The following is a 27,939-nucleotide window of genomic DNA, read 5'->3' on the forward strand; positions in this document are numbered from 1 at the left end:
TGCCAAGAAGAATTCTTTAATTATGTCTTCAAATAAAGTGAACAAATCACCACACAGTCCACAATTCACAAATCAATAATCAGTAATACAATAAACACAATCCTCTACTCCCAGCAGCTTAGTCACCCAACCTCCCAACTCCGGCATTCTTTGCTGGGTCTTCACCAGTCCTTTAAATAGTCCATGACCCGGAAGTGTTTCTCCCAGGTTCAACGCCACATCATCCTTCTCAAGTAGCCTGGAAGTACTGTGGGCTTCCGTCCTCATGACTCCAAAGTAATTCCGGGTTGTCATAAGAGTAATAGTCCCCTGGTTCTTTGTGAGCTCCCCCTTACTGCACCCACGGCACCCAACAGGGCTGAGGAAACGGACTCCACGTCCCAGGATGCTTGGAGGGAATCCGGGGAACCGTTGCTGTCCAGGTGAACTGCCACCTAGCATCCCGGGGGATGCAGTGCCCTGAAAAGGCTGCTTTCCTCCACTCTTTTCTTTCAGGGACGTCCCTGCCGGACTGAACCGCTTGCTGTCCATCACAATATATATATATATATATACAGTGATCCCTCGCTATATCGCGCTTCGTCTTTCGCGGCTTCACTCCATCGCGGATTTTAAATGTAAGCATATGTGAATATATATCGCGGATTTTTCACTGCTTCGCGGATGTCTGCGGTCTACAGTACGTGTGCTTCCTCAGTTGATTTGCCCATTTGAATTCAAACAAGGGACGCCTTTGAATTCAAACAAGGGACGCTATTGGCGGATGGCTGAGAAGCTACCCAATCAGAGCACGCAGTTAAGTTCCTGTGTGCTGCTGATTGGCTCAGCAACGGAGTGCTGCATTAACCAGGAAGTCTAATCTCACTCATTCAGCATTAACGCACGTTACTGCTAATGCTTCAGGATTGCAGAAAAGGTAAAAGTTTTGGATATGTTGAAGGAAGGAAACAGCTACACCGCTGCAGGACACCATTACAGCATAAATGAGTCCACGATTCTTTTTATTTAAAAAGGAGGAAAAGCATATAAGATCTACGGTCGCAGTGTCCTTTAATCAGGGCGCAAAACGAGTTGCAAGTGGACATGATAAGGCAGTAGTCTGGATGGAATCTGCTTTAGGGATTTGGATTGAAGAGTGATGGAAGAAGAACAACGGCGGTGCTAAACAGTCGCCTGAAGAGGCTCCTTTAGAAGAGCTGTAACGCTATCCTTTGTTGTGCAGTAAAATTAAACTCATCGTTATCGGACAAGTAGTCGTGTCATTGTTGGTGAGTAACCATAATTAATTATTTACGTACAGTACTTATTACATGTACATAGTTTAGTGTCACTGTACACACATTTTACTGTATACAATTTTCCTTGCATTGTACGTATTTATTGCTGGTGGCCTGTCTGTTGTAATGGCTGTAACATATGTGATATCGGAGACGCTCGATATCTTTAAAATAATATTTAGGTTTTACTGTATGTAAACTGTGTTTACATACATAATTTCAACGAATCTTACCTAATATCTAAGAGAATACAAAGGGTTTATGCTGTATAACTGTGCGTGAAATGTTTATAATAGTGTGGGAGAGTTTATAAGGGCTTAAAATATATAAAAATAACCATATAAACATATGGTTTCTATTTCGCGGATTTTCTTATTTCGCGGGTGGCTCTGGAACGCAACCCCCGCGATGGAGGAGGGATTACTGTATAATATATATATGTGTGTGTGTATTGTTTGGAGTTTGTTTCTCTTCGTTTTTTTAATATTATATTCACTTTATTATTTTACATACTGTTTGCCTTTTTACATACTTTGATCGTCGATTGGGGAAGTGATTTGGAAGAAGTACGGCTCATCTAGTCTAATGTTCTCTCAGGCTGCCAGGCCACGGGTGTAGTTGCCGGTCCAGACGATTGGGTCGGCCATTACAAAGTATCTATTAAAAAATAACTACTGGAGAATTATTACAATAAATTCAGCAGTCCACAACATAGAAGAAATGAAAATGCTCCAAACCCGAGAATAATTAGAAAGAGGATGAGGAATTTGAAGTGTGACCATTGAGAGGGTACCTCCGTGAAAAGGAAGAATCACCTGACAAAGGTTTGAGGGAGGTAGAGATGAATACTCTGTGATACACGGTGCCAGGTAAACCCTGGCACACACTCACACCCTCCGGGCACCTGGGTTCACACCCGAGAGGCTCAGTGTTGGAGGAAACTGAGACACAGACAGGATAAGAATGAAAAATCAATTCTTCTATACTTACATCGGATTTAAACAACCTCCAAAAGGGAAATCTAAAATCAATTATAATACACTTTCCAGATGATAAAGAAGAAAAAAAATTTATAAAAAATAATGATCGGTTTCTCTCAACGAATCAGCCCCACCACAATCCCCTCTTCTCCTTCACTCCACCTGCCAGTCGACAAAAGACGACTCCTTCTAATCTCCAGGTGGCGTAACCAATGTAAGTCTTGTTAACACCAATGAGCAACGCTCGCCATCCAAGACTCTGCACATTATTGGACTCTCCCACACACGCACGCCTGCCCTTTAGCAAACTGAGCAACTCGCTATCTCTCTCCCCCTCTCTGTCTCTCCGTCCATCCGGTAAGAAAAATTAGGTAAACCGTTTTACCTGAGCCCATCGCCATTCATATGTGCCAGCAAACTGATCTTCTGCCATCTTCTCCTGTCCTGTGACACACGCGAGCCACATAGTAGTCTGTGACGGTGGATTAGCAGCCATGCAACTGTACAACCGTCTGCTTACCGATCTCCCCTTTCATACTCTTATGGTGGATGTGGTAAGTGCCTCCTTGAAGACTACTTATAAATAAACTAAATAAGCTATAATATCCATCCATTATCCAACCCGCTATATCCTAACTACAGGGTCACAGGAGTCTGCTGGAGCCAATCCCAGCCAACACAGGGTGCAAGGCAGGAAACAAACCCCGGGCAGGACACCAGCCCACCACAGATAAGCTATAATAGTTATCAGTAATTATACAAAATGAATCTCATGACGTGTTCTGTCACATACGCACTAACCAGGAATCGTAACCTTCAGTCACACAATCGAGAACTAGCCAGAATCCACACTCCAGAAAGTGCTAAAGCAATAATATGATATTCCAACAAATCCATTCTTTTTAAAATCTTTGTGTCTTTTCAGTAGTTTATAGTTGAAGTGCAGCTGGTGACTGATAAGCAGTTCTCCTACAAATTGCACAAACAATGCTCTAAGATAAGTCACCACTAGGTGACGACCATAATGAAAATCCCTTATATACCCTTCATGTTGTGCCATGGAGATGGTAGGACAAAACACGAAAATGAAGTTTACTTGTGGTCGGAGGCCTACACATGTAGGGAACCAAACAAAAAAAAATTTTTCAGAGTTATTTGCAAAATGACACATTCCCCCCCCCCCCCCCCCCACAGACCCCTTCAGGTTCTACTTACGTAAGAAATACTCAGCGGTGTCCGCTTCGTAGTCTGTATCTTCAGGGAAGTGGTCTATCTGTTTGCACAGGCCTTTAAAGTTCCCTGGAAGAGAGGAGTAGAAGGGCATTAGAAACACAACCCCGCCACCTCAACGTGAAGCCCCCCCCCCCATAACTTCCCAGGATGATGTCAGCCTTTACCCAGTTTAACCGCTGCTGGTCAAACCGATGTCAGCGTTCACCCACTCTGCTGCTTAAGTGGCCAGAGTTACAAATGACGGAAAGATTGAGCCTGTCAGAAGATCTAATATCTTATGCATTTTTTATCAGTCTCTCCCGTTTTTATCTTCCTTATTTCTATTTTTTTTTTCCCTTTTCCCTGAAAGCAAATGGATTGAGTTGCTTTAAGCAGCCGCCGCAGGCCATCAGTATAACTGTCTCTGACCCTTTTACAGCTTGAGAGCCCTCCATTTGTTTAATGATGTGATACTGTATCGCGCCACTCGAGGACCAGCTAGGATACAGAGACATCCGAGTCGTTTGTTTCAGGGGACTGGGGTGGAAAAATTTGGAAGTTAATAAAAAAAGAGGCAAGGAGAAATGCAAAAAGAGGTTCACTTACTGTTTTACGCTCAATAGGTGTACTGAAATGGCCGTTTGTTTATGGAATTAGAATTGGGTGATAGAATGAGGGCGGAAGAAGCCAAGGTTGTAAGCAGAAATGTCAAAGAGACTAATAAACCCAAGACGTGAAACAATAATATGTGGTCAAGGAGCGGAGTGAGAGGATCACAAACCAGACGTTCACGCAACCAGAGCCAAGATTTATGACAAAAACTGTAGTCAGAACCAATGGTTGAATTAGGTCACTACTCACCAGTACGCCATATTGGTACTTTCCCATTCTGCCCCTAATGTTTGTGTACTGGCACTTCACACCAAATCCAACCAAACAAAATCTGTCCTTTCACAATTACAAGAGTACACCCCCGCTGTCCAAAATCATTTCTGTATATCAGCACAGGATCTCCAAGGGGGTAACCCCCCCCCCCAACAAAATGAAATACTTTCAATAGTTCTCAACCACAATACCAGGGAATATCCCCATTGTTATTTTCCACTTCAAAAAAAAATTCCTTATCAAGCTTGTTGAGAGAAATCCGATTCCAGGGGTCTTCAAGTGGGCACCTCCCCTGGGCTCACGGGGTCTCAATAACTTTCTTTATGTTGTGCCAATTCCGACTCTAATATCCACCAAACGAAATGTGTTATCTAAAGATGTAAAATGCTAAGGGTTGTGTCTATCTGTCACATAATTGTCATGCAAGGGCTAGAATCTCGATGTTGGTCTTTAATCGAGATGTTATGAGCTGATGAAGCAAACAATGTGGCTGATGGCAACAACTGCAGTTATTGGGTGTGACCACCAGGGGGTGTTGCAGCACCCCAAACACCCAACACGACGGCTCAGACACAAGTTCCAGTAAGGACAAAGGTTTTTATTGTGTGAAACTCTTACACACACACACACACATTTCCTGGGGTCACAGACTATAAATCACACTCTCAGCAATCCTCCCATCTCTCCTGCACACAAGCCTTGTCTTCTTCCTCCTGACTCTGGCTCTCCATATGGAAGCAGGCTGCTCCTTTTATGGAAAACCTCGGAGTACTTCTGATGTTCCGAAACTGTGCCTTGTGGGTATTTCTGGGTACGTCCCTTCAGCGGCCTCTGGCGGTATCCACGGAATCCAACAGGGCTGACGCAAAGAGTTACAATTCCCATGATGCCCCTTGGGTATCCGCAGGGCTACCATATCTCAGGGACGCTGCCACCTAACGTGTGTGTGTGTATGGGCAATGACCGGAAAACATTGGCTTCCCCTGTTCTTCCATGATACTGGCATCCCAGCAGGGTATGGAACCCAGTGTGCCGTCTCTCCTTATGGCAAACTGGTGGAGAAGGAGACATGACAGAGAGAGGAAAAGAAGAGCAGCGACATCTGCTAAGAGTGAAGCAAATTATGTGATATGAAGAAGAAGATTGACAGCACCTTAACCCTAATCTTGAAGTTAGGTTAGGTTAGGGTTATCTTGGAGGTCTGTGTGTTTTTAGTTATAATAATTATTATTATTAAGCTAAAACAGATGGAAGAATGGATGGATGAAAGGTCCACTGCCTATGTTGCCACTTAGGGCGAGCAAAGGTTACAGAAATGAAGACTGATTGATTGATCCTCACTATCAACCCCCACCCTCTAAACACTCTACATACCTGGTAATTTTGTTTTTCTGTGATTTTCCTGGCGACAAAGCTGCACTTTTGTTTCATTAATATGGCGTCACTCCCCACACCAGCAGTGTGTGCCAGGCTAGTCCGATTCCAGCCAGGTGATTAAAACCCGCCACGGATTCAAGAAGACAAAGCGGTGGGTGGAGGAGTCTGGCGGAGGCATCTTCCACAGGAATGTACTCGGCGAGCCAGATGGCTTAGTGAGCTGGCTGTCTGGACATCCATGGAATACAAAGCAGAGCACACACACACGCACACGCACCCACACACACACTGACACACGCAGATCCATGGAATGGAGAATGAGAGCCTAATCAGAAAAGGTCAGTTTCATGGAAAGACACAGAGAGGGGGAGAGCAACCTTAACAGCTGCAGACAGGAATCAGTGCGTCTTACGGGGGCCAGAGCTGCGAGGAGAGGCCATCTGATTGGCTGGCTCCGAGTTAATGAGGGTGTTGCCCTCAATCAGAAATGGAGTGGAATCAGGTGTGCACAATGAAGAGGGTGCAGGAGGGGCTGCAGGGGGCACGACGGCTTGATTCTGCTTTTCCCTCTCAGGCTGTCTAATTGAACCGCTATTGTTATTTCACTTTTACTTCCTTTGACTTTGAATGACCTTGTCAGCTGTGATGTAGACCTGGTTTACTTCTGATTTTATGATCTGAAATCATACAGTAATAATCAGAATAAGTGAAATAATAATAATCCCTGCCACCCTGAATTTCATTTCAGTGGCTTCTAAAATGGCAGAATAATAATGATATTTATTATATCTCTTATATTAAGTTCAAGACAGTTAATGACACTGATAAATAGTAGTGGCAATAATAATCATTACCATCTTCATGATCATCATCTTCATCATCCCCATCACCCTGAATTATCTGGAGACAAGATAATGGAAACACGGCCTTGCGCCTACTGTCAACTCTGCCATCGTCAGACTCAACAGCTACGTCCTGTCAGGCAAAGTCAGGCTCACGACCGGGGGACGCACAAGAGGCCCGAGAACAACTCCAGTGACAAGAGTCTACATGTGTACCCTTGAAAGAGCACACGCCATGACACAAGGAGGCAGCAAGACTGAAGGAGAAGCCACTACTTGCTCGATTCTTTATGCCATCAGAAGAACTGCATGTAGATAAAGAAGCATTTGGTGCATATCTGTGAAGCTCAGGACTCAGAGGAGAGACGTGGGGTCTCATATTCACAGCCCCTCAATACTCGACTCCATTAAAATGCCATCCTTAAGATGAATGTTGATGGCAAGTGCAAAATGTGCCGCGCATTTGAAGAGGACATAAATCACATGATGGCTGGCTGCCCAGTGTTAACGCCTACCAAATATCTGCACAGGAATAGGAAAGTGGCCAGTGATCTGCTCTGGTCAATTCGCAGGAAAGTCAGCCATGAAGTACCCGATGTCTGGTATGAGCACAAGTCACATTGTGTCACAAATGCTAGTGACGTTACCTTCATGTGGCTATCAACATCAATCGAGCAATGGCAGCCAATCGACCAGATGTTGTGCTCCACAACAGAAAGGCGATGACCTGCCTGCTCATTGGTGCTGTCATCTCAGGAGATGCTAGTCTACTAACAAAGGAAGTGGAGAATATTACCAAATACCGAGATCTGGAGGTTGAAATCAAGCAAAAGGTGAGAACAGTGCAAGAATTTGGCCACAATTAACGGTAGACATGTTCAGACAGCCTCTCAGGAGGAGAACGTCATACCAACTGTGAAGTATGGTGGTGGAAATGTTTGGTTTGGGGCTGCCTTTCTGTCTCTGGGCCTGAGCAGCCTGCAGTTACCAAGCCCACAAAGCGTTGTGGTGTGAAGTTTGGTATATAAGTTGTTAAATGTTTTGTACATCTTTATTTGTAACTTAGACAAAGCAATGTAATATTAGTGTTTCATTGCTGAGAGGCTTTCATGTTTAACACCCCATTGGGTCTTTAGGACTAAGTGAGGAATTTCATGGCTGAGTTGGGAGAACTGCCTAAAACCAGTTTGGCAAGTGATTCTCAACAGCATGGAGGCCAAACTACCTAGCAAGTAACAAATGGTATTGGGGGCACTTGTGAAACCCATTGGGTTGCACCAGAATTCTATTGGTCTAAAGTTGGCTGTTTGGTTCTGAATCAGAGGCCATTCTATACCACAATGCCCTACTGACTGTAGGGATTGGACAGAGAATCTATACATTTGCTTGCTTTATCCCTCCTTCTCTCTATCTCTCACACCATCACGATGAAGGAGCATTTCACACACCATGGACTGAAAGAGAAGACCACACTGAGAAGCACAACTCGACGGCCAAATTGAGACAGGCATGCGGCCTATCCTGAAGAAAGCTGACTAAAAAAGATGAAATTAACTTGAGACATTTTAAGTAACTAACAAGTCTGTGTGGCGCCTGAAACTACACATCGGCATTTATCAGGTTGTATGGTTGCCAACATTCACTTGTAATTTGCTTATTGTTATTATTTTATGAGTATTATCAATAAAACATTATTTAAAGTTGTGACTTGACTCCTGCTTGTCTTTTACTCCATGTAATTGCCTGAGGTTACAGATGTAGAAGGGAAGGTGGAGAGAAGTTATAAAGTACAATACCTTAAAAACAGTGGTAAGTCTATGGGATTTGAAACGTTCTGGCAAAGGCTACACAATAAAGAATAGAAAAGGGGAAATAAGAGTAATAGAGAACTCTACCAAGACAAAACAGTTAGCATGTGAAATTTCTGTTTTGCTGGATCTGTAAGCAAATTTATTGTCAAGGGGAAGCATAAAGGAGCAACAACATCTCAGCCCCAACCACACAAATTTCCGGAGCAAGGGAAAGAAGAGTAATAAAAAACTCTAATAAAACACGACAAAAACACCAAGTGTGCTCGAGTAGAGCATGAGTCCATCTGCCTGAAAGTTGAAGCTGAACCGGAAATGAACCATTCAACAGAGCAATGATCCCAACCTACCATGGAATGACTCAAAAAGAGGGAATGGAGGGTTATGGACGGGCCTAGTCAAAGCCCCGATGTGAATCCCATTGAAATGTAGTGGAATGGGGGGATTTGAAGTCGGCAGCACATGCAAGAAAACCTACCAACGTCTTGCATTGAGGAGAGATAATCGATGTCAGGGACCGGTGAGCAGTTATACAAAATGCCTACAAGAAGTCATTCCTTCTTAAAAGGGCAACACCAGCGTCTGAGACAATTGGGGGACTTACTTTTTTTCCCCAGTAGACCATTACACCTGTTGATATTTCTGTTAAACAAATGATTCTGTTTTTATTCAAGTATATTAACTTTATCTGTAGGCACCGTTTGCATGATATTCTACTGTTTGGCTGTTCAGAAGTGTCGAAAACATCAATCCTTTCCTCGGGGTCTACTTACTTTATCACAAGTCTGTACTTTCACTTATTGTTCACACTCATCCTCACCAGACCAAGAGGCACAGTGTTTTGAGTCCTGGACCGACGAATCCTGAAGAGACCGAGACAGCTGGGGACCTCAAGGGAGGCAGACAGACTGACAGACAGAGAGGAGGGCGGAGGGGCTGTAAGGACGGTCGCTGCCCTGGAAGACTTAATGAATTATATGAATTTGCTAGGCCAGGCAATATATAGAGAATTAATTAGACGCAGAAAATGGGACGTTTATAAATAGACTGGGATATGTTCTGAAATCTAATTAATAAGTAGATAATCAGAGCAGGAGATGAGAGACAAAGATCAGCCATGGCTGGAGATGCATCAGGAAAGGAGGAGAATGACGGGATAGCAGTTTGGATTATACACTACAGGACAGGCTGACATATTTTCTCTGCTTTTGTATAAAGATTGACTTGCAATCATACAAGAAGGGAAACATAAAAGATCTGCCTTGGAAAAGGAAAGCCTCCAAGACTGACTTGACCTCTGCTGGAGTCCAAACTCAGAAGGCCAGACACAAACTTCAGTCCAGAAGGCCTCAGATAGAAATTAAGAACCGATCACACTCTTTAAAATACTGGTCCGAAAATGGCTACTTATTGGCTTATGTGGTTCCTTATAGAATCAGGGCTGGAGAAAAAGTAATTTCATTCTGGAAAGAGTTCATGGCATATACAAGTGACATTTGGGCTTTGAAAAGATTCCTAATATGTGGAACTAGATTGAAATCTTTAATGTACCGTAAGACATCTAGGAGGATACTAACAGATCAAGAAGACATGAACTTAGCCTGTGCTATGTGTTTGAAGGAAGAGCCCTTAAAGAGTCAGGGACCCACGGGTACTTCACTAATCTGTTATCTCTGATATTTATGAAACTTGTTACAGAAGTAAATATAATATTCTTTCTCAAGCTCAGTTTTGTTAAGAAACCAAAATGGCTCCAGTATAACATAAAGTATTTCTGAAGTGCCACTTTGGCACCTTCACTTTTACGAGCAAAGTTGGCATGATGGAGGAGGAGAAGGAGGAGAAAATGGAAGGAGAAACAGCCTTTAGGTTATAGAAAGGTTCAGCTATTTGTAAAATTTAAAGAAATTATGAAAGGTGGGTGGAGGATAAGAATCATGGAGCACCAGGTCCTGTTAGATAGATATTTGAAATTCTTGCTTATTACAATAGATAGATTGTAGAAAACATAGGAAAAACACTATTTGTATGCTTTAAAGAAATTATGAAAGGTAGATGGAGGAAAACAATCATTAAGCAACAGGTCTTGATAGATAGATAGATAGATAGATAGATAGATAGATAGATAGATAGATAGATAGATAGATAGATAGATAGATAGATAGATAGATATAGATAGATAGATAGATAGATAGATAGATAGATAGATAGATAGATAGATAGATTTTAGTATAGTCGGTAGGATAGACAGACAGACAGACAGACAGACAGACAGACAGACAGACAGACAGACAGACAGATAGATAGATAGATAGATAGATAGATAGATAGATAGATAGATAGATAGATAGATAGATAGATAGATTTCAGTATAGTCGGTAGGATAGACAGACAGACAGACAGACAGACGGATAGATAGATAGATAGATAGATAGATAGATAGATAGATAGATAGATAGATAGATAGATAGATAGATAGATAGATAGTGACTTTAGTGTAGTAGGCAGGATAGATAGATAGACAGACAGACAGACAGACAGACAGACAGACAGACAGATTTTAGTATAGTCGGTAGGACAGACAGACAGACAGACAGACAGACAGACAGACAGACAGACAGACAGACAGACAGATAGATAGATAGATAGATAGATAGATAGATAGATAGATAGATAGATAGATAGATAGATAGAAATGTTGGTGTAGTTGGCAGGATAACAGATTGATTGTGCCTTTCATTATTTAAGGCTGAAGATAGACAGATTCTGCCCGTCTTTTACATGTCCTTATGCATCCATCTTGTATATGGTGCCATGATAGATCAGTCTTATATGGAGCTTTATATCTTAAACTCAAGACAGATATACCTTATATCATGCCTTCCATTATTTAAGGCTAAATGTAGATAGATTCTACTTATATTTTACTTTGCCTTTTGTTTCCATGTATTTTGTATGGTGTCTAGATAAATCAATCTCAAACAGTACTTTTTATCTAAGGCTCATGACAGGTATGCCATTCTATTGTAGATATAAAGCCTCCATCTTATAAAAGGCACCAAATGATGCATTTTATAAATAAATACTACAGACAGACACTATACAATAACTAGTCAGATGAATGAACAATGTTATCCAATTGTCAGATTTGCAAAATGAGCGCCAGTCCAGCGATGGCCAGCTGAAGTGCAGACAGACGGATAAGCAGACAGATGTGTCAGTTTAAGTGCACCTGTAGTCTGCCCAGCTGGCATCATGTAAATGGAAAGTCTGCCATTGATTTGTTGCGCCTGCACTGCAGAGAGAGCTGTAGGGGGCGGGGGGGTCAGAGAGAGGTGTGTGACAAGGGGATGAGCGCTCACACACGCATACATACACACACACGCGCACGACGGAGAGAAGGGCGCAGGAGATAAATGCCCTGTGTTTACGCTTCGTTAGAGGATGCACTAATTGCCCTCCCTCTTCACGCCCAAGTGCAATTAAAGAGGGGCCGTGTAATTGATGATTTTGGCTTTGCAGATAAGGGTTGCTTCTTGACAGCGAGGGGCCCACACGTTCACTCACTCACTCGCTCGCTCGGCGCACACACATGCAAATGCTGATACACAAACAGAGAGCCTCGGGGAGTTGAATCACTAATGACCAAACAAGCTGAAAGACACAAGCAGCTGCCTTAACCCCTAAAGTGCCGCAGCACTGGCCGTTGGGAGGAAGCACCATTACTATTACTATATATATATAAATATAAATATATTTTTTAATTCATGTGGCTTTAGGAGGTCAAAAGATGCTCAGGCTGAAATCCACGGCAGGCGCATGCAGGTTGTAACTGATGAGGACCACTCACTGGGTGATGCTTCTGGGTGTGTTGGTTCTTATGGCGTTGGCGTCTGCCTCAGCAGCAGATGTGTGGACTTCTGAATGAGGTCTGCCTGCGGCAAAGGCTCGCTGATGTGTGTGATGTTATCTCACATTGTGATGCATCACCATCCTGGTGGCTGGCTCCTCACTCATCCCCAGCAGTCATATCCTGGCAGCAGCACTTGCAAACTGCACTGCGCAGCCTCTGGAATCGGAAAGGTCGCACTGCTTGTAAACAGCGTTGGGTTAAGAGAGGAGACTTTCAGGTACTTAAGAGGTCCTCTTCTCCTGAGTGGGATACTGCGTCATTTGTAAGTGAGGAGGAGGAGAGCAGATTACCTCGAATCGGAGGAGAGCAGATTACCTCGAATCAATAAATGGCCACTTTGATCAGTCAGTCTGTCAGTCAGTCAGTCAACACTGAACCTTTCATACCTTTCTATACCAGTCCTTCTTATAAACGGAGCAACTTCTCCCGTCTCGTGTTGAGAGTTGTCAGGTCTCTAAAGATCACGCAGGAGGAAAGCCGAGGTTCTGTGCTTTCCAACCCGAGCGCACAACGTAACAATTTCCACTTGTCTAAGTTATGATTTCATGCATCTGTGTTGTTTTCAGTTTAACAATTTCCACAGGTCTATGCTGTTTCGATTTAATGATCTTCACGTCTGAGTTATTTTCAGTTTAACGATTTTACTTGTCTGCATTATTTTAAATTTGTCTGTTATTTTCTTTTTTTATTTTGTTTTTGAAAACCAAAACAATGCAATAGTATTCTACTAATCAAACAAATATTAACATACAAATACAACTATTTACTTACTTCACTTTAAACACAAGAGAAGCAAAAGAAAACGAGCAAATTGAGAGTCAGCACTCGACCCAAATGTCTAAGACTTTTGCAATTTAACAATTTCACGTGTCAGCATTATTTTTAGTTTAACAGTTTCACGTGTCAGTGTTATTTTTCAATTTAACAACTTCCATGTGTTTCTTTTATTTTCAATCCAATGACTTCACTTTTCCGTGTAATTTTTTGTTTACAGTTTCCATGTCTCAATGTTATTGGCAATTTGACAAATTCCCTTTTTGCATTATTTACGAGTTTAAAAAAGTCACACGTCTGGTATTTTCAAATTAAAAATTTCATGCGTCAACATTCAATTTAGTTTAACAATTTTACACATCAAGGTTACTGTCATTTTAATGATTCCCCATGCGCCTACATTATCATAAAGGTGCCAATTTCCACATCCCTGTTACTTTTAATTTGGCAATTTCACGTGTCTGCATTAATTTAACACAATTTACATGTCTAGGTTATTTCATTTCAGTGATTATTCTTATTGTTAATTTAACGATTTGTGTATGTCTGTGTAAAGTTCAATTTTCGGCATGATTTTCAGTTTAACAATTTCCACCTTTTTAAAATATTCTGCATTATTTTCAATTGATCAATTTCCACTTTCTATGTTAAGATGATACATGTCTACATTATTTTCAATTTGACAATTTCTGCATGTTATACTAAATTTGATCATTTTTCATGTCTGTGTTATTTTCAATTTAATGATTTTAGTGTCTGTGTTATTTTCACATTAAAGATTTCCACATATCTATGTTACTTCATTTAAAGCTTTTCCATTTCTGTTGTATTTTCAATTCATCAATATTATTTCCATGTTCATCATTTCCATGCTATTTTTGAAATTGATGATTTTACGTGTCTGCACTATTTTCAATTTAACAATTTCACGCATCTGCGTTATTTTTAATTTAACTATTTCTACATGTCAGTATTGCTTCAGTTTAATGATTTTCATATGTTTGTTATTTTAAGTTTCATATTTTGCACATATCTATGTTATTTCATTTAATGATTTTTCATGTCTGCGGAATTTTCAACTGAATTATTGCACGTATGTGCGTTATTTCCAGTTTATCAATTTCTAAATATCAATGTTATTTCCATGTAACGATTTTTCACGTCTATATTATTTTCAATTTAATGATTTTACTGTCTGTATTATTTGCAGATTTAAGATTTTCACATATCTATGTTATTTCATTTAAAGATTTTACACTTCCATGGTATTTTCAATTGACCATCTCTAAGCTGTTTTGAATGTAATGATTTTACGTGTCTGTGTTATTTTCAATCTAACAATTCCATGCATCTGCGTTATTTCTAATTTATTTCTAATTTAACAATTTCTACATGTCAATGTTATTTCAATTTAATGATTTTCAGATGTCTGTTTTATTTGTAGTTTCATATTTTCCACATACAGTGGAACCTCGGTTCACGAACGTCTCGGTACACGTACAAATCAGTTTACGACCAAAACGTTTGCTTCGGTTCACGACCTCACACTCGGTATACGAACAAGCCAGTTTCCCTTTCGGTTTGTACATGTTCAGTCTCTCCCTGTGCATTTCCTGTGCAGTGAGCGAGAGAGAGAGAGCGAGAGAGCGCGACACACACACACACACACACAGAGGCAGCGCGAGAGAGAGAGCTGGACTCATAAGGTAGGAAGGCAGTTAAAGAATGCACTGGGCTTGATTTTGTTTTCACTTCTGTTTACAGCGATCGGTTCGTAGCTTGCATTGTTGCAATGTTACTTTTCTTGGTGGTTTATTAAATTACGGATTTTTTCAAATGTTCATTTTTTTCCCTGTGCTTAAAACTCATTAAAAAAAGTGTTTAGTGGTTTGTAGTGCTATAGCGCAAACTATTGCAGTGTTAGTTTTCTCTGTTGTTCAAGGTTTTCTCAGTGTTATTCAATGTTTTTACATTTAGTTTACTATTACGCTGTGACTTCTATGGTTTAATTAACTATATTTGTGCTTAAAAACTTAAAAAAATATATATTTACATACAGTTTGTACGGTCTGGAATGCATTAATTGTATTTACATACAATCCTATGGGGGAAACTGCTTCGGTTCACGACCAAATCGGTTTACGACCAGAGTTTTGGAACGAATTATGGTCGTGAACCGAGGTTCCACTGTATCTATGTCTATTTCATTTAATGACTTTTCATGTCTGCATCATTTTCAATTGAATAATTCCACGTGTGTGCATTATTTGCAGTTTATCAATTTCTACATGTCAGTGTTATTTCAATGTAATGATTTTTCACGTCTGTGTCATTTTCAGTTTCTCAATTTCCACGTCTTTGTTATTTTCAATTTAATGATTTTACATGTCAGCGTCATTTTCAATTTATCATTTCCACATGTCTTAGTTTTTTATTTTATCAATCTCACATATCTGCAAAGTTTTCAATTTAACAATTTCATTTGTCTGCGTTATTTTCAGTTTAACTGTTTCCGTGTGTCTGCGTTATTTTCTAACGGTCGACATGAGCCTGTACTATTTCGAGTTTCATTAACACTTCTACATTATTTCCAAAGTAATCAAGTCCCTATGTCTGACTTATTTTCATTTCAACAATTTCTGCATGTCCATGTTGTTTTCAGTTTAATGATTTCAACGTCTTTAACTATGACTTTAACCATGTAATTTCACATGTCAGCGGTGATGATGACAGACATCCATTACATGTAGAACTAAACTTCAGTAAATCAGGAAGGATAGATGCTTTGAAAACCCACACAAATCGCTCCAGAAACTCCTTTCTTCCTAGTGCCATACGACTTTTCAATAAGAAATATCGGAGATAATGTTTAAGGTTTTGATTTATATCCTGTTACCTTTTTTTTTGGTATAAATATTTTTTATCTAACTGCCTTACCTTAAGCTTTCTTATTTCTATTTGTCTGTTTTATTTCATTCTGTCTGTTACCTGTTATTAGATGCAACTGAGAAGGCAAATTTCATGTTTTCCTGTGTAAACATGACTAAATAAAGAAACCTAACCTAACCTAACCTAACTTAACTTTCAATTTAACAACGTCCTTATGTCTGTGCTATCATCAGTGTCACAGCGTCCTCGTGTCTACACAATTACGTTGTTTTCAATTTAACGACTTCCACTTGTCTACATTGTTTTGATTACCCAGTTTCCACATGTCTGTATCATTTTGAATTTAACTGCTTCCATATGTCAACTCTTTATTTTCAAATGAGCAGTTTCCACATGTCTATGTTGTGTCAGTGTAACAATACAATTCAATTCATGTTTATTGTCCCAAGAGGGAAATTTATTTTGTCAGCATGATGTGTTTTACAAAGAGACCAAACCATCACACTAAAAACACAACAAGAGCTCAAACATCACGTCTAAGTGGTAGAAATAAATAAATAATAGTAGAATAGTGCGGATATACCTTGTCACGTAACAGCAGACAGTAAAGATTCACATGTAAAAGCTCCAACACCAGTGAGATGTGACCAGCGATTGACAAGAATAACAACAGTGCAGCCCACCAGTTAGACCTGTGGATTTTTCATTCGCCCTTATTTAGAGGACTGAAGGGGTCTCTGAAGCATTCGCGGTTTATCTGTGAAAACCCAAATCTGTGACCTGATGGCAACAAGTGAAATTATGAATCTCCACTCTCAAAAATGCTGCTTCTTTAAAAGGTACTTAATGGTTCTTTACTGGGTTGTGTGGTCCCATGTACAGCTACAGCTTGACAAAGCACCATTTCATTTTGGGAAGGACTCTTTGCGTATGAAGTTGGTTCTGTGCCAGGAGAAACCTCCTAATATGTACAGCAGAAGAAACCCGACTTTTTTAACGTATGGTAGGCTGCAGGACCCTCACAGGTGAAGAAAACCTGCACTTAGCCTGTGTGATTGTATGCAGCGAGGATCCTTTCAAAATCATGAGCCACTGATATTTCACAAATGTGTTACCATCTGTTCGTGGTTATTCACTGTATGGAGCCTATTATGGATACAAATAAATAAATGGCACTTTCAGGAGCCTACGTGTAGGATGGATCTCTTGAGAAGCAAAATGGTTCCCCTTTGGCGTTATTCTGAATCACCGGCCTGGCACCTTCATTTTGAAGAGTGTGGTGGGTGAGTACTGCCTGTACTTTACACAAGTCTACGTCATCATGAATTCAGCAAATTCCGTGCAGCATCATTGTTGTCGATGAAACGTTTTCCACGTGCCTACGTTTTCCATTTGCAAATCGGTTTGTGCCCGTATTATGTTCAATTTTAACGATTTCCGCAAGTCTGTATTATTTTGATTTTAATGACTCTCACATGTCTGCATGCTTTTCAGTTAAATAGCTTCCACTTGTCTATATTATTTTTCTTTTCTCTGATCGCTATGTTATTTTTGATGTAATATTTGACACATGCCTATATTCAGTTTAATGAAATGTGCATATCTGTATTATGTTGAATTTAACAAATTCAGTGCATCGCTGCTATTGTCAATTAAACCATTTCCACATGTCTATGTAATTTTTGATATGCTAATTAGTACGGGCTGATATTGCGTTCATATATTAACGATCTCCATCTGCTAGTATTATGTTGAATGTAATTGCTCTCACATATCTGTGTGACTTTTAATTCAACAGTTTCCACTTGTCTATATTATTTTCAAGTTTTCCAATTTCCACACTATTTTTGATTTCACACTTTCCACATGTCTATATTATGTTCAGTATAAACTTTGAAGTGTCTGTTTAAATTGCAGTGTAACAAATTACTGTCAATTAAGCTGTTTCCACATGTCTGCGTTATTTTCCACTTTGTATGACTTCCACATGTCTACATTTTTTCGATTTGACAATCAGCATTTGCCTCTCCTATGATCACGTATTAAGAAATTCCATCTACTTCTGTTATTTTGAAAGTGAGGATTCTCGCACATCGACTTTATTTTCAACTAAACAATTTCCACTTATCGAGATTATTTTCCATTTTTACAAATTTTCTACGTTATTTTTGATGTTTGGCATATATCAGCATTATTACCAGTTAAACAATTCCCACTTCTCTGTTGTTTTCCGTTTTTATGATTTACAAATGTCTATTTTATTTTCAATTTGACAATAAACGTGTGTATGTTATGTTCAGTTTAACGAGTCCCATATACTTGTATTAGTTTAAATCTAATGACTCTCACATATCTGTATTGATTTTTAATTAAACAATTTCCACTTGTCTATTTTTATTTTTCATTTTTATGATTTACACATATCAACATTGTTTATGATTTGAGATTTGACACATATCTATATTAGGTTCAGTTTAAATTGTATTGTTTTCAGCTTAACAAATTCAATTCATCACCATTATTGTCAGTTAAAGAATTTCCACTTGCGTTATTTTCAATTTTTACAATTGCCACATGTCTACGTTATTTTCTGTCTTTACAATTTCCATATGAATATGTTACTTTCAATTTTTAGTTTCCACGTAGCTGCATTATTTTCAGTTTAATGATTGGTTGGTTTTATTCTAAATTAGTTTATTATTTTCATATGCCTGCACTGTTTTGTTTGTAATGACTTGCACATATCGTGTGATTTTCAATTTTACAATTGGCACTTACCCATGTTATGTTCAGTTTAACAATTTCTCCATGTCTGTGTTATTTTGAATTGAAGAAATTCCATGCAGCATTACTAATGTCACTTAAACGTTCTTCATCCATCTGTTGTTTTCAATTTTTACGATTCCCAAATGTCTGCGTTATTTTCTGTTTTAACGATTTCCACATGTCTGAATCATTTTCAATTTTTACAATTTCCACATGTCTGTGTTACTTTCTGTTTTAATGATTTCCACATGTCAGTATTATTTTCAATTTTTACGATTTCCAAATGTCTGTGTTATTTTCAATTTTTATGATTTCAACATGTCTGCGTTATTTTCTGTTTTAATGATTTCCACATGTCTGCATCTTTTTCAATTTTTACGATTTCCACATGTCTATGTTACTTTCTGTTTTAATGATTTCCACATGTCTGCATTATTTTCAATTTTTACGATTTCCAAATGTCTGTGTTATTTTCAATTTTTACGATTTCCACATGTCTGCATTATTTTCAATTTTTACGATTTCCAAATGTCTGCGTTGTTTTCAATTATTACGATTTCCAGATGTCTGTGTTGTTTTCAATTTTTATGATTTCCAAATGTCTGCGTTACTTTCTGTTTTTACGATTTCCACCTGTCTGCATTATTTTCTGTTTTTACGATTTCCAAATGTCTGTGTTATTTTCAATTTTTACAATTTCCACATGTCTGCATTATTTTCAATTTTTACGATTTCCAAATGTCTGTGTTATTTTCAATTTTTACAATTTCCACATGTCTGCATTATTTTCAATTTTTACGATTTCCAAATGTCTGCGCTGTTTTCAATTATTACGATTTCCAGATGTCTGTGTTACTTTCTGTTTTTACAGTTTCCACCTGTCTGCATTATTTTCTGTTTTTACGATTTCCACATGTCTATGTTACTTTCTGTTTTAATGATTTCCACATGTCTGCATTATTTTCAATTTTACAATTTCCAAATGTCTGCGTTGTTTTCAATTTTTATGATTTCCAAATGTCTGCGTTACTTTCTGTTTTTATGATTTCCACCTGTCTGCATTATTTTCTGTTTTTACGATTTCCAAATGTCTGCATTATTTTCTGTTTTTACGATTTCCAAATGTCTGCGTTACTTTCTGTTTTTACGATTTCCAAATGTCTGTGTTATTTTCAATTTTTACAATTTCCACATGTCTGCATTATTTTCAATTTTTACGATTTCCAAATGTCTGTGTTATTTTCAATTTTTACAATTTCCACATGTCTGCATTATTTTCAATTTTTACAATTTCCAAATGTCTGCGTTGTTTTCAATTTTTACAATTTCCAAATGTCTGTGTTATTTTCTGTTTTTACGATTTCCAAATGTCTGTGTTATTTTCAATTTTTACAATTTCCAAATGTCTGTGTTATTTTCAATTTTTACAATTTCCAAATGTCTGCGTTGTTTTCAATTTTTACAATTTCCAAATGTCTGTGTTATTTTCAATTTTTACAATTTCCAAATGTCTGTGTTATTTTCAATTTTTACAATTTCCACATGTCTGCATTATTTTCAATTTTTACGATTTCCAAATGTCTGTGTTATTTTCAATTTTTACAATTTCCACATGTCTGCATTATTTTCAATTTTTACAATTTCCAAATGTCTGCGTTGTTTTCAATTTTTACAATTTCCAAATGTCTGTGTTACTTTCTGTTTTTACGATTTCCACCTGTCTGCATTATTTTCTGTTTTTACGATTTCCACATGTCTATGTTATTTTCAATTTTTACACTTTCCACGTGTTTGTGATATTTTCTATTTAATGATTGGCTGGTTTTATTCTAAATTAGTTTATTATTTCCATATGCTTGCACTGTTTTGTTTGTAACGACTTGCATGTCAGGTGATTTTTCATTTTGACAATCGGCACTTGCCCATGTTATGTTCAGTTTAACGATTTCTCCATGTCTTTATTATTTATTTTGAAATGTTTAAATTCCATGCTGCACCATTAGTGTCAATTAAACATTCTTCTCTTCATCTGTCTGTATTTTTCCATTTTTATGATTTCCACATGTCTACGTTACTTCTTTTTTTTTATGATTTCCATATCTCATTATTTTCCATTTTTACGATTTCCACATGTCTGCACTATTTCCAATTTTTACGATTTCCTCATATCTACATTACTTCCTATTTTTATGATTTCCACATGTCTCGTTATTTTCCATTTTTATGATTTCCACGTCACGTTATTTTCCATTTTTACATTTTGCACTTGACTGTTATCTCCAATTTTTATGATTTCCACATGTCTATGTTATTTTCAATTTTACAATTTGCACTCGCTTATGTTTTGTTCCGTTTTGCGATTTCCAATTTTTTGTATTGTCTTGAAGGCAATGGCTTATACATGATTTTCAATTTAAAAATTTTCGCTTGTATATTATGTTGAGTTTAACAGTTTCCTCGTGTCTGTGTCTTTTTTGATATAAAAATTTCCTTGTGTCTCTATTAACAATTTTACCAATTTCCACAAGTCTATGTTATCTTCTTTATCTTATTTCAGTCTCACAGACACCTGAATGACGTGGAAGTTCATTCAACACTATCAGCCACCATATTGTTCACTTGTAGATCACAGCAAAAAGGTTTTTTTTTTTTTAAAGAGTCGCACAACTGAGGTGTTGCAGGATCAGTCCCCGACTTTCAAAGTCCTGCATGCTACCGCGATCTGAAAGCATCAGCACATCTCGAAGTGGAAATCCACAGGCATCAGCATTAACAAACTGCTGGCTAATAGGCAGCTAATAAAGGTTGTCTTTGAGATTTACTTTCGGATCATTATTCTCCTTATTTACAATATATAATGGAATATATTCATAGAAAATGAGCAAGCTGATAAATTCTGCAGATGATATCAAAATGTGGTAGTAAATACTGTGGAGGCAGCAAAAAAACAATTCAGCTAATCTTCAGTTTACAAGTGCATAAAGCCCCAGTCAAGATGAAGAAGGGGCCCGAGTTCCTCAAAAGCTGGAATATTGTAATTGGCTTAGTTATTGGCTAAGATGGTACAACACCCCAGTACTACAGGTACATACTGTAAATATAAAGAAAACGTCACGGTGACCCAGACCCACTTACATTAGACACCAGGTTCACGTTACACACACAGCACTGCCAGAAGGTCACGGAGAGGGGGTCCAAACTCCACACACAGAGTGGCCGAGCCCCACATGGCTTTAACATGACTGTTGGTTTGTCATGCATGGGGGATCGAAACACAAGATGTGAGGAATTAAAGATAACCGCCATAGCAAGGTGTCATCCTGTTATTAGTAAAGAGCTTGTTATTGAGATGTGAGAGGATCAAACAGTCAGCTTGAAACTTTGCCGCTGATACAGGATTAGATACTTACGAGACGTCCGTGTGAGAGAGAGGGAGATCCAAAAAGGATTAGTCCTTAATACCAAAATTACAGAGCAGTGACGGAGTAAGCTTCTTTGGTTAGACAGATGCATCTTAATGAGATCTGTCAGGATCAGGTGCTAATGTTATAACGATACACCAGGCTGAAATCCGACCAGATCTGACTCTACAGGTGCTTGTTATTCAATTTCAGATGAAATTCAGCAGGCGGTATAAGGTTCTCTTACTGCCAGGATCAGCCGCCAGTGTGTTGTGCGCCGCTGAGATCTGACATGGTAAGCCCTTGTGGCTGACAAAAATGCTCCTGTCGCTGATTTGACAAGATCAGGCCTTGATGCTGGTGCATGTCTCTGATACCTTACAGAATCAGTCTCTTTATGATGACTAGGTGCATGTTGCTCAAATCTGACCTGATCAGACTCGAAAATGAACGAAAGCTGGTGACTAAGATGTGAATTTCTGTGTGATACCGAGATGGGATGCCCAACGAAATGAGACCTGACAGGCTACGGCTCTTTTTGCTAAATAGATGAGATCCAACAGGATCAGGCTGTCAGACTCAAACTACTGAAGACGGTAAGATCAGTCCCAAATGTTATAGCATACCTGACACGTTGCATTTTTACTCTCCTTTGTTTTGTAAGTGCAAACTTCTGACGTCTGGCATTATTAGACCTGCTTGTTTCTGAAGTTCAGAAGGACCCGAGATTCGTTCATGCACTTTGTGAGCCTGCTCAGTCATTCTAAGGATTACAGGGAGATGTGATGTGGCATGCTGGATGTGCTGCCATTCCGTGACGGGGCAGACGAACACACATGCAGTATTCACTCACTTGTGGTCAGTTTGCAGTTCGACATGGGAGGAAACTGAAGCCCCTGTAGAACATCCACATGGGCACAAGAAAGACATCCATGCTGTACAAAGACGCTTTCTGGGCTAGCTAAGTCTACTCTTCATGTGACCGAAGCGCAAAAATTGAATTTGAAATTCTGCATGTTATTGAGGTTAGACAGTCTCAGGCTGACAGAAAGAAGCCTTAATGAGGAAACTGTGAAAACTGCAAATGTTACGCACTTTTGACAACTGCTTAAAATGTGAAACAGCTCGGTTTACCTGATATCTGACAGGATCAGCCTCCATTTCTGTACAGGCACATTACATTGAAATCTGAACAAGATGCTAGCCTAATTTTATACATATGCTTGTTAATGAGATCTCACAGGATCAGACATTTAAGTTAAACTTTTGAGATCTGAGAGAATGACAGTAGAAGAGAATGACAGTATAATGATACATCTCGAAAATGTCAGACAGGATCAGACCCTAATGCTGAAATAATATCTAATCAAATTGAACTGTAATGTTATAAAACCTCAGTGCTACTGAGATCTGACAGGATCAGCCTCCATTGCTGTACAGGCGCGTTTCTGGGATGCTAGCCTAATGTTATCTAACATATCTAATCAATTTGAACTGTAATCCTATAGAGGTTCATGCTTCTCAGATCTGACAGGATCAGCCGCCATTGTTGTACAAGCACATTACGTTGAAATCTGCTGGGATGCCAGCCTAATGTTGCACATATGGCTTGTTAATGAGATCTCAAAGGATCAGACATTTAAGATAAACTTCTGAGATCTGAGAGCATGACAGTAGAAGAGGATTACAGTATAACAATACATTTTGAAAAGGTTAGACGAGATCAGACCTAATGCCGGAAGGTTACATGATATCTGACAAAATTGAATTGTATTGTTATAGAAGCTCATGCTCCTGAGATCTGGCAGGGTCAGCCGCCCTTGATGTATGGGCACATTACATTGAAATCTGAACAAGATGCCAGCCTAATGTTGTACATATGCTTGTTAATAAGATCTCAAAGAATCGGATATTTAAGTTAAACTTCTGAGACCTGAGAGGATGTCAGTAGAAGAGGATGACAGTATAACGATACATCTTGAAAACGTCAGACACGATCAGACCTAATGCTGAAATAATGTCTAATCAAATTGAACTGTAATGTTATAGAGGCTCAGCGCTACTGAGATCTGACAGGATCAGCCTCCATTGCTGTACAGGCATGTTTCTGGGATGCCAGCCTAATGTTATCTAACATATCTAATCAAATTGAACTGCAGTCCTATAGAGGTTCAAGCTTCTCAGATCTGACAGGATCAGCCGCCATTGTTGTACAGGCACATTACATTGAAATCTGCTGGGATGCCAGCCTAATGTTGAACATATGGCTTGTTAATGAGATCTCAAAGGATCAGACATTTAAGTTAAACTTCTGAGGTTTGAGAGCATGACAGTAGAAGAGGATTACAGTATAACAATACATCTTGAAAAGGTTAGACGGGATGAAACCTAATGGTGAAATGTTACATGATATCTAACAAAATTGAACTGTAATGTTATAGAGGCTCATGCTTCTGGGATCTGACAGGATCAGCCACCATTACTGTACAGGCACATTACATTGAAATCTGAAGAAGGTGCTAGCCTAATTTTATACATATGCTTGTTAATGAGATCTCACAGGATCAGACATTTAGGTTAAACTTTTGAGATCTGAGAGAATGACAGTAGAAGGGGATGACAGGATAATGATACATCTTGAAAATGTCAGACAGGATCAGACCCTAATGCTCAAATAATATCTAATCAAATTGAACTGTAATGTTATAGAAGCTCAGCGCTACTGAGATCTGAGAGGATCAGCCTCCATTGCTGTACAAGTGCGTTTCTGGGATGCCAGCCTAATGTTATCTAACATATCTAATCAAATTGAACTGTAATGCTATAGAGGTTCAAGCTTCTCAGATCTGACAGGATCAGCCGCCATTGTTGTACAGGCACATTACATTGAAATCTGCTGGGATGCCAGCCTAATGTTGTACATATGGCTTGTTAATGAGATCTCAAAGGATCAGACATTTACGTTAAACTTCTGAGGTTTGAGAACATGACAGTAGAAGAGGATTACAGTATAACAATACATCTTGGAAAGGTTAGATGGGATGAAACCTAATGGTGAAATGTTACATGATATCTAACAAAATTGAACTGTAATGTTATAGAGGCTAAGCACTCCTGAGATCTGACAGGATCAGCCACCATTACTGTACAAGTGCGTTACTGGGATGCCAACCTAATGTTATCTAACAAAATTGAACTGTAATGCTATAGAGGTTCATGCTTCTCAGATCTGACAGAATCAGCCTCCATGGCTGTACAGGCACATTACATTGAAATCTGGTGGGATGCTGGTCTAATGTTGAACATATGCTTGTTAATGAGATCTCAAAGATCAGACATTTAGGTTAAACTTTTGACATCTGAGAGAATGACAGTGGAAGAGGATGACAGTATAATGATACATCTCGAAAATGTCAGACAGGATCAGACCCTAATGCTGAAATAATATCTAACCACATTGAACTGTAATTTTATAGAAGCTCAGCGCTATTGAGATCTGACAGGATCAGCCTCCGTTGCTGTACAGGTGTGTTTCTGGGATGCCAGCCTAATGTTATCTAACATATCTAATCAAATTGAACTGTAATGCTATAGAGGTTCATGCTTCTCAGATCTGGCAGGGTCAGCCTCCATTGCTGTACAGGCACATTACATTGAAATGTGGTGGGATGCTGGCCTAATGTTGTACATACGCTTGTTAATGAGATCTCAAAGGATCAGACATTTAAGTTAAACTTCTGAGAGTGTGACAGTAGAAGAGGATTAGAGTATAACAATACATTCTGAAAAGGTTAGACGGGATCAGAGCCTAATGCTGAAATAATATCTAACAAAATTAAACTGTAATGATATAGAGGCTCAGCATTCCTCAGATCTGACAGGATCAGCCTCCATTGCTGTACAGGAACATTACATTAAAGTCTGATGGGATGCCAGCCTAATGTTGCACATATGGCTTGTTAATGAGATCTCAAAGGATCAGACATTTAAATTAAACTTCTGAGACCTGAGAGGATGACAGTATAATAATACATCTCGAAAAGGTTAGACAGGATCAGACCCTAATACTGAAATAATCATTAATAAATTTGAACTGTAATGTTATAGAGGCTCATGCTTCTGAGGTCTGGCAGGATCAGCCTCCATTGCTGTACAGGTGCATTACGTTGAAATGTGGTGGGATGCCGGCCTAATGTTGAACATATGGCTTGTTAGTGAGATCTCAAAGGATCAGACATTTAAATTAAACTTCTGAGACCTGAGAGGATGACAGTATAACAATACATCTCGAAAAGGTTAGACAGGTTCAGACCCTAATGTTGAAATGTTACACGATATCTAACACAATTGAACCGTATTGTTATAGAGTAGGGGTGTCCAACTCCAGTCCTGGTGGGCCACAGGTTTTCATTCTAACCCTTTTCCTAATCAGTTTTCACTGCTAATTAACTCCCTTTTCCTTCATTTTAATTGCCCTGTTTTTAAGGTTTCAGTCCTCTGAGTTGATTTGTTTCTTCTTTAAATAGAAATGAGATGTGAAACGAGCCAACAGATGAGCAGCTAAATTGTGACGTCAAACTCCAGCCAGTTTCACTCCAACCAGTTTCTTAATGAGATGCCAATTCTTGCTGTTAATGGAAGCTGTTCGTGACTTGTCGCTGCTCTCATTCTGCCACAGCCACAGACTGTTGATTTACTGTTTTTTTCTAAGACCACCGTCAAGATGTTTTGATGATCTGAGCAGACCAACAGGACCGAGACCTTCACCTTTCTTTATTTTCAGGTGAGCTGGTCATGTGGTGGCTTGTTTTGTGTCTCGTTATTGTTTGGCTGCTTATTAAGGAAAAAGAAACAACTAAAGGGGCCTGAGTCACGTCAATTAAAATGAAGGCAAAACAAGTTAATCAGCAGCAAAAACGACTCATTAATTAAGAAGATGGTTAGAATGAAAACCTGCAGCCACTGCGGCCCACCAGGACCAGAGTTGGACACCCCTGTTATAGCGGCTTATGCTCCTGAGATCTCACAGGATCAGTCTTCTCTGCTGGAGAGAGGTGAACAATGCTGAAATATGACCAGGCACAGCCTAACTGCTGCGTGCATTTGTGTCATTGAGATGGAAGCAGTCAAACATCCACAACATCCATTCACTTGCTGGTCCAATTCAACGTAATGGAGGCAAAACCCTACAGCCGCACTGAGGACCAGGCTAACCATGTCCTAATGTGAATTTCCCATTGGGATTAATAAAGTATCTATCTATCTATCTATCTATCTATCTATCTATCTATCTATCTATCTATCTATCTATCTATCTATCTATCTATCTATCTATCTATCTATCTATCTATCTAATGGTCTCTCGGTCTTGCCAATTCACTCTGTACAACATCCACCAGATCAGGCCTTCTCTTTCAGTGTATGCAGCACAGCCCCTGGTCCGGGCTTTGGTCTTGTCCCATGCTGCAGCTCTCTGCTGGCAGGAGTGTCACCAACATGAGTCCAAATGCAGCAGCACATCTGATGCTCAACCAGCTGAGGGGGATGCCAGTCACTCTCCTCTTTTTAGATCACTGCCTCGGCTCCCTGTAACAGCACATGTAAAGTGCAAATCCTTGACGCTTGCCTACCGAGTTGTCAACTGGTCGACACCTGTGAATATGGAGACCCTTGTGAGGTTCCATCGCCCCTGATGACCGGGTGATGCCAGCTCCAAGTCTCAGTCCAGACTCTTTTTATATGTAGCTGCTTAACTGGTGGGATGAGCTGCCCAACTCGTACTCCAAATTCGGACCCCCTTCTTGTGTTTCCTAAG

The 27,939-nt window shown here is 39.2% G+C and overlaps 1 protein-coding gene across 1 annotated transcript in view; it reads right to left on the reverse strand.

Moving 5' to 3' along the window:
- cacng2a (calcium channel, voltage-dependent, gamma subunit 2a) overlaps positions 1-27,939 on the reverse strand; it is a 280,842-nt gene that overhangs the window by 55,385 nt on the left and 197,518 nt on the right. Inside the window, exon 2 of the mRNA XM_051934466.1 lies at positions 3,473-3,556. Within this exon, the coding sequence (XP_051790426.1) occupies positions 3,473-3,556 (84 nt within the window). The remainder of the gene's footprint in view (positions 1-3,472; positions 3,557-27,939) is intronic.

Source organism: Erpetoichthys calabaricus, chromosome 12 (genome assembly GCF_900747795.2).
Source record: "Erpetoichthys calabaricus chromosome 12, fErpCal1.3, whole genome shotgun sequence".
NCBI classification, from domain to species: domain Eukaryota; kingdom Metazoa; phylum Chordata; class Cladistia; order Polypteriformes; family Polypteridae; genus Erpetoichthys; species Erpetoichthys calabaricus.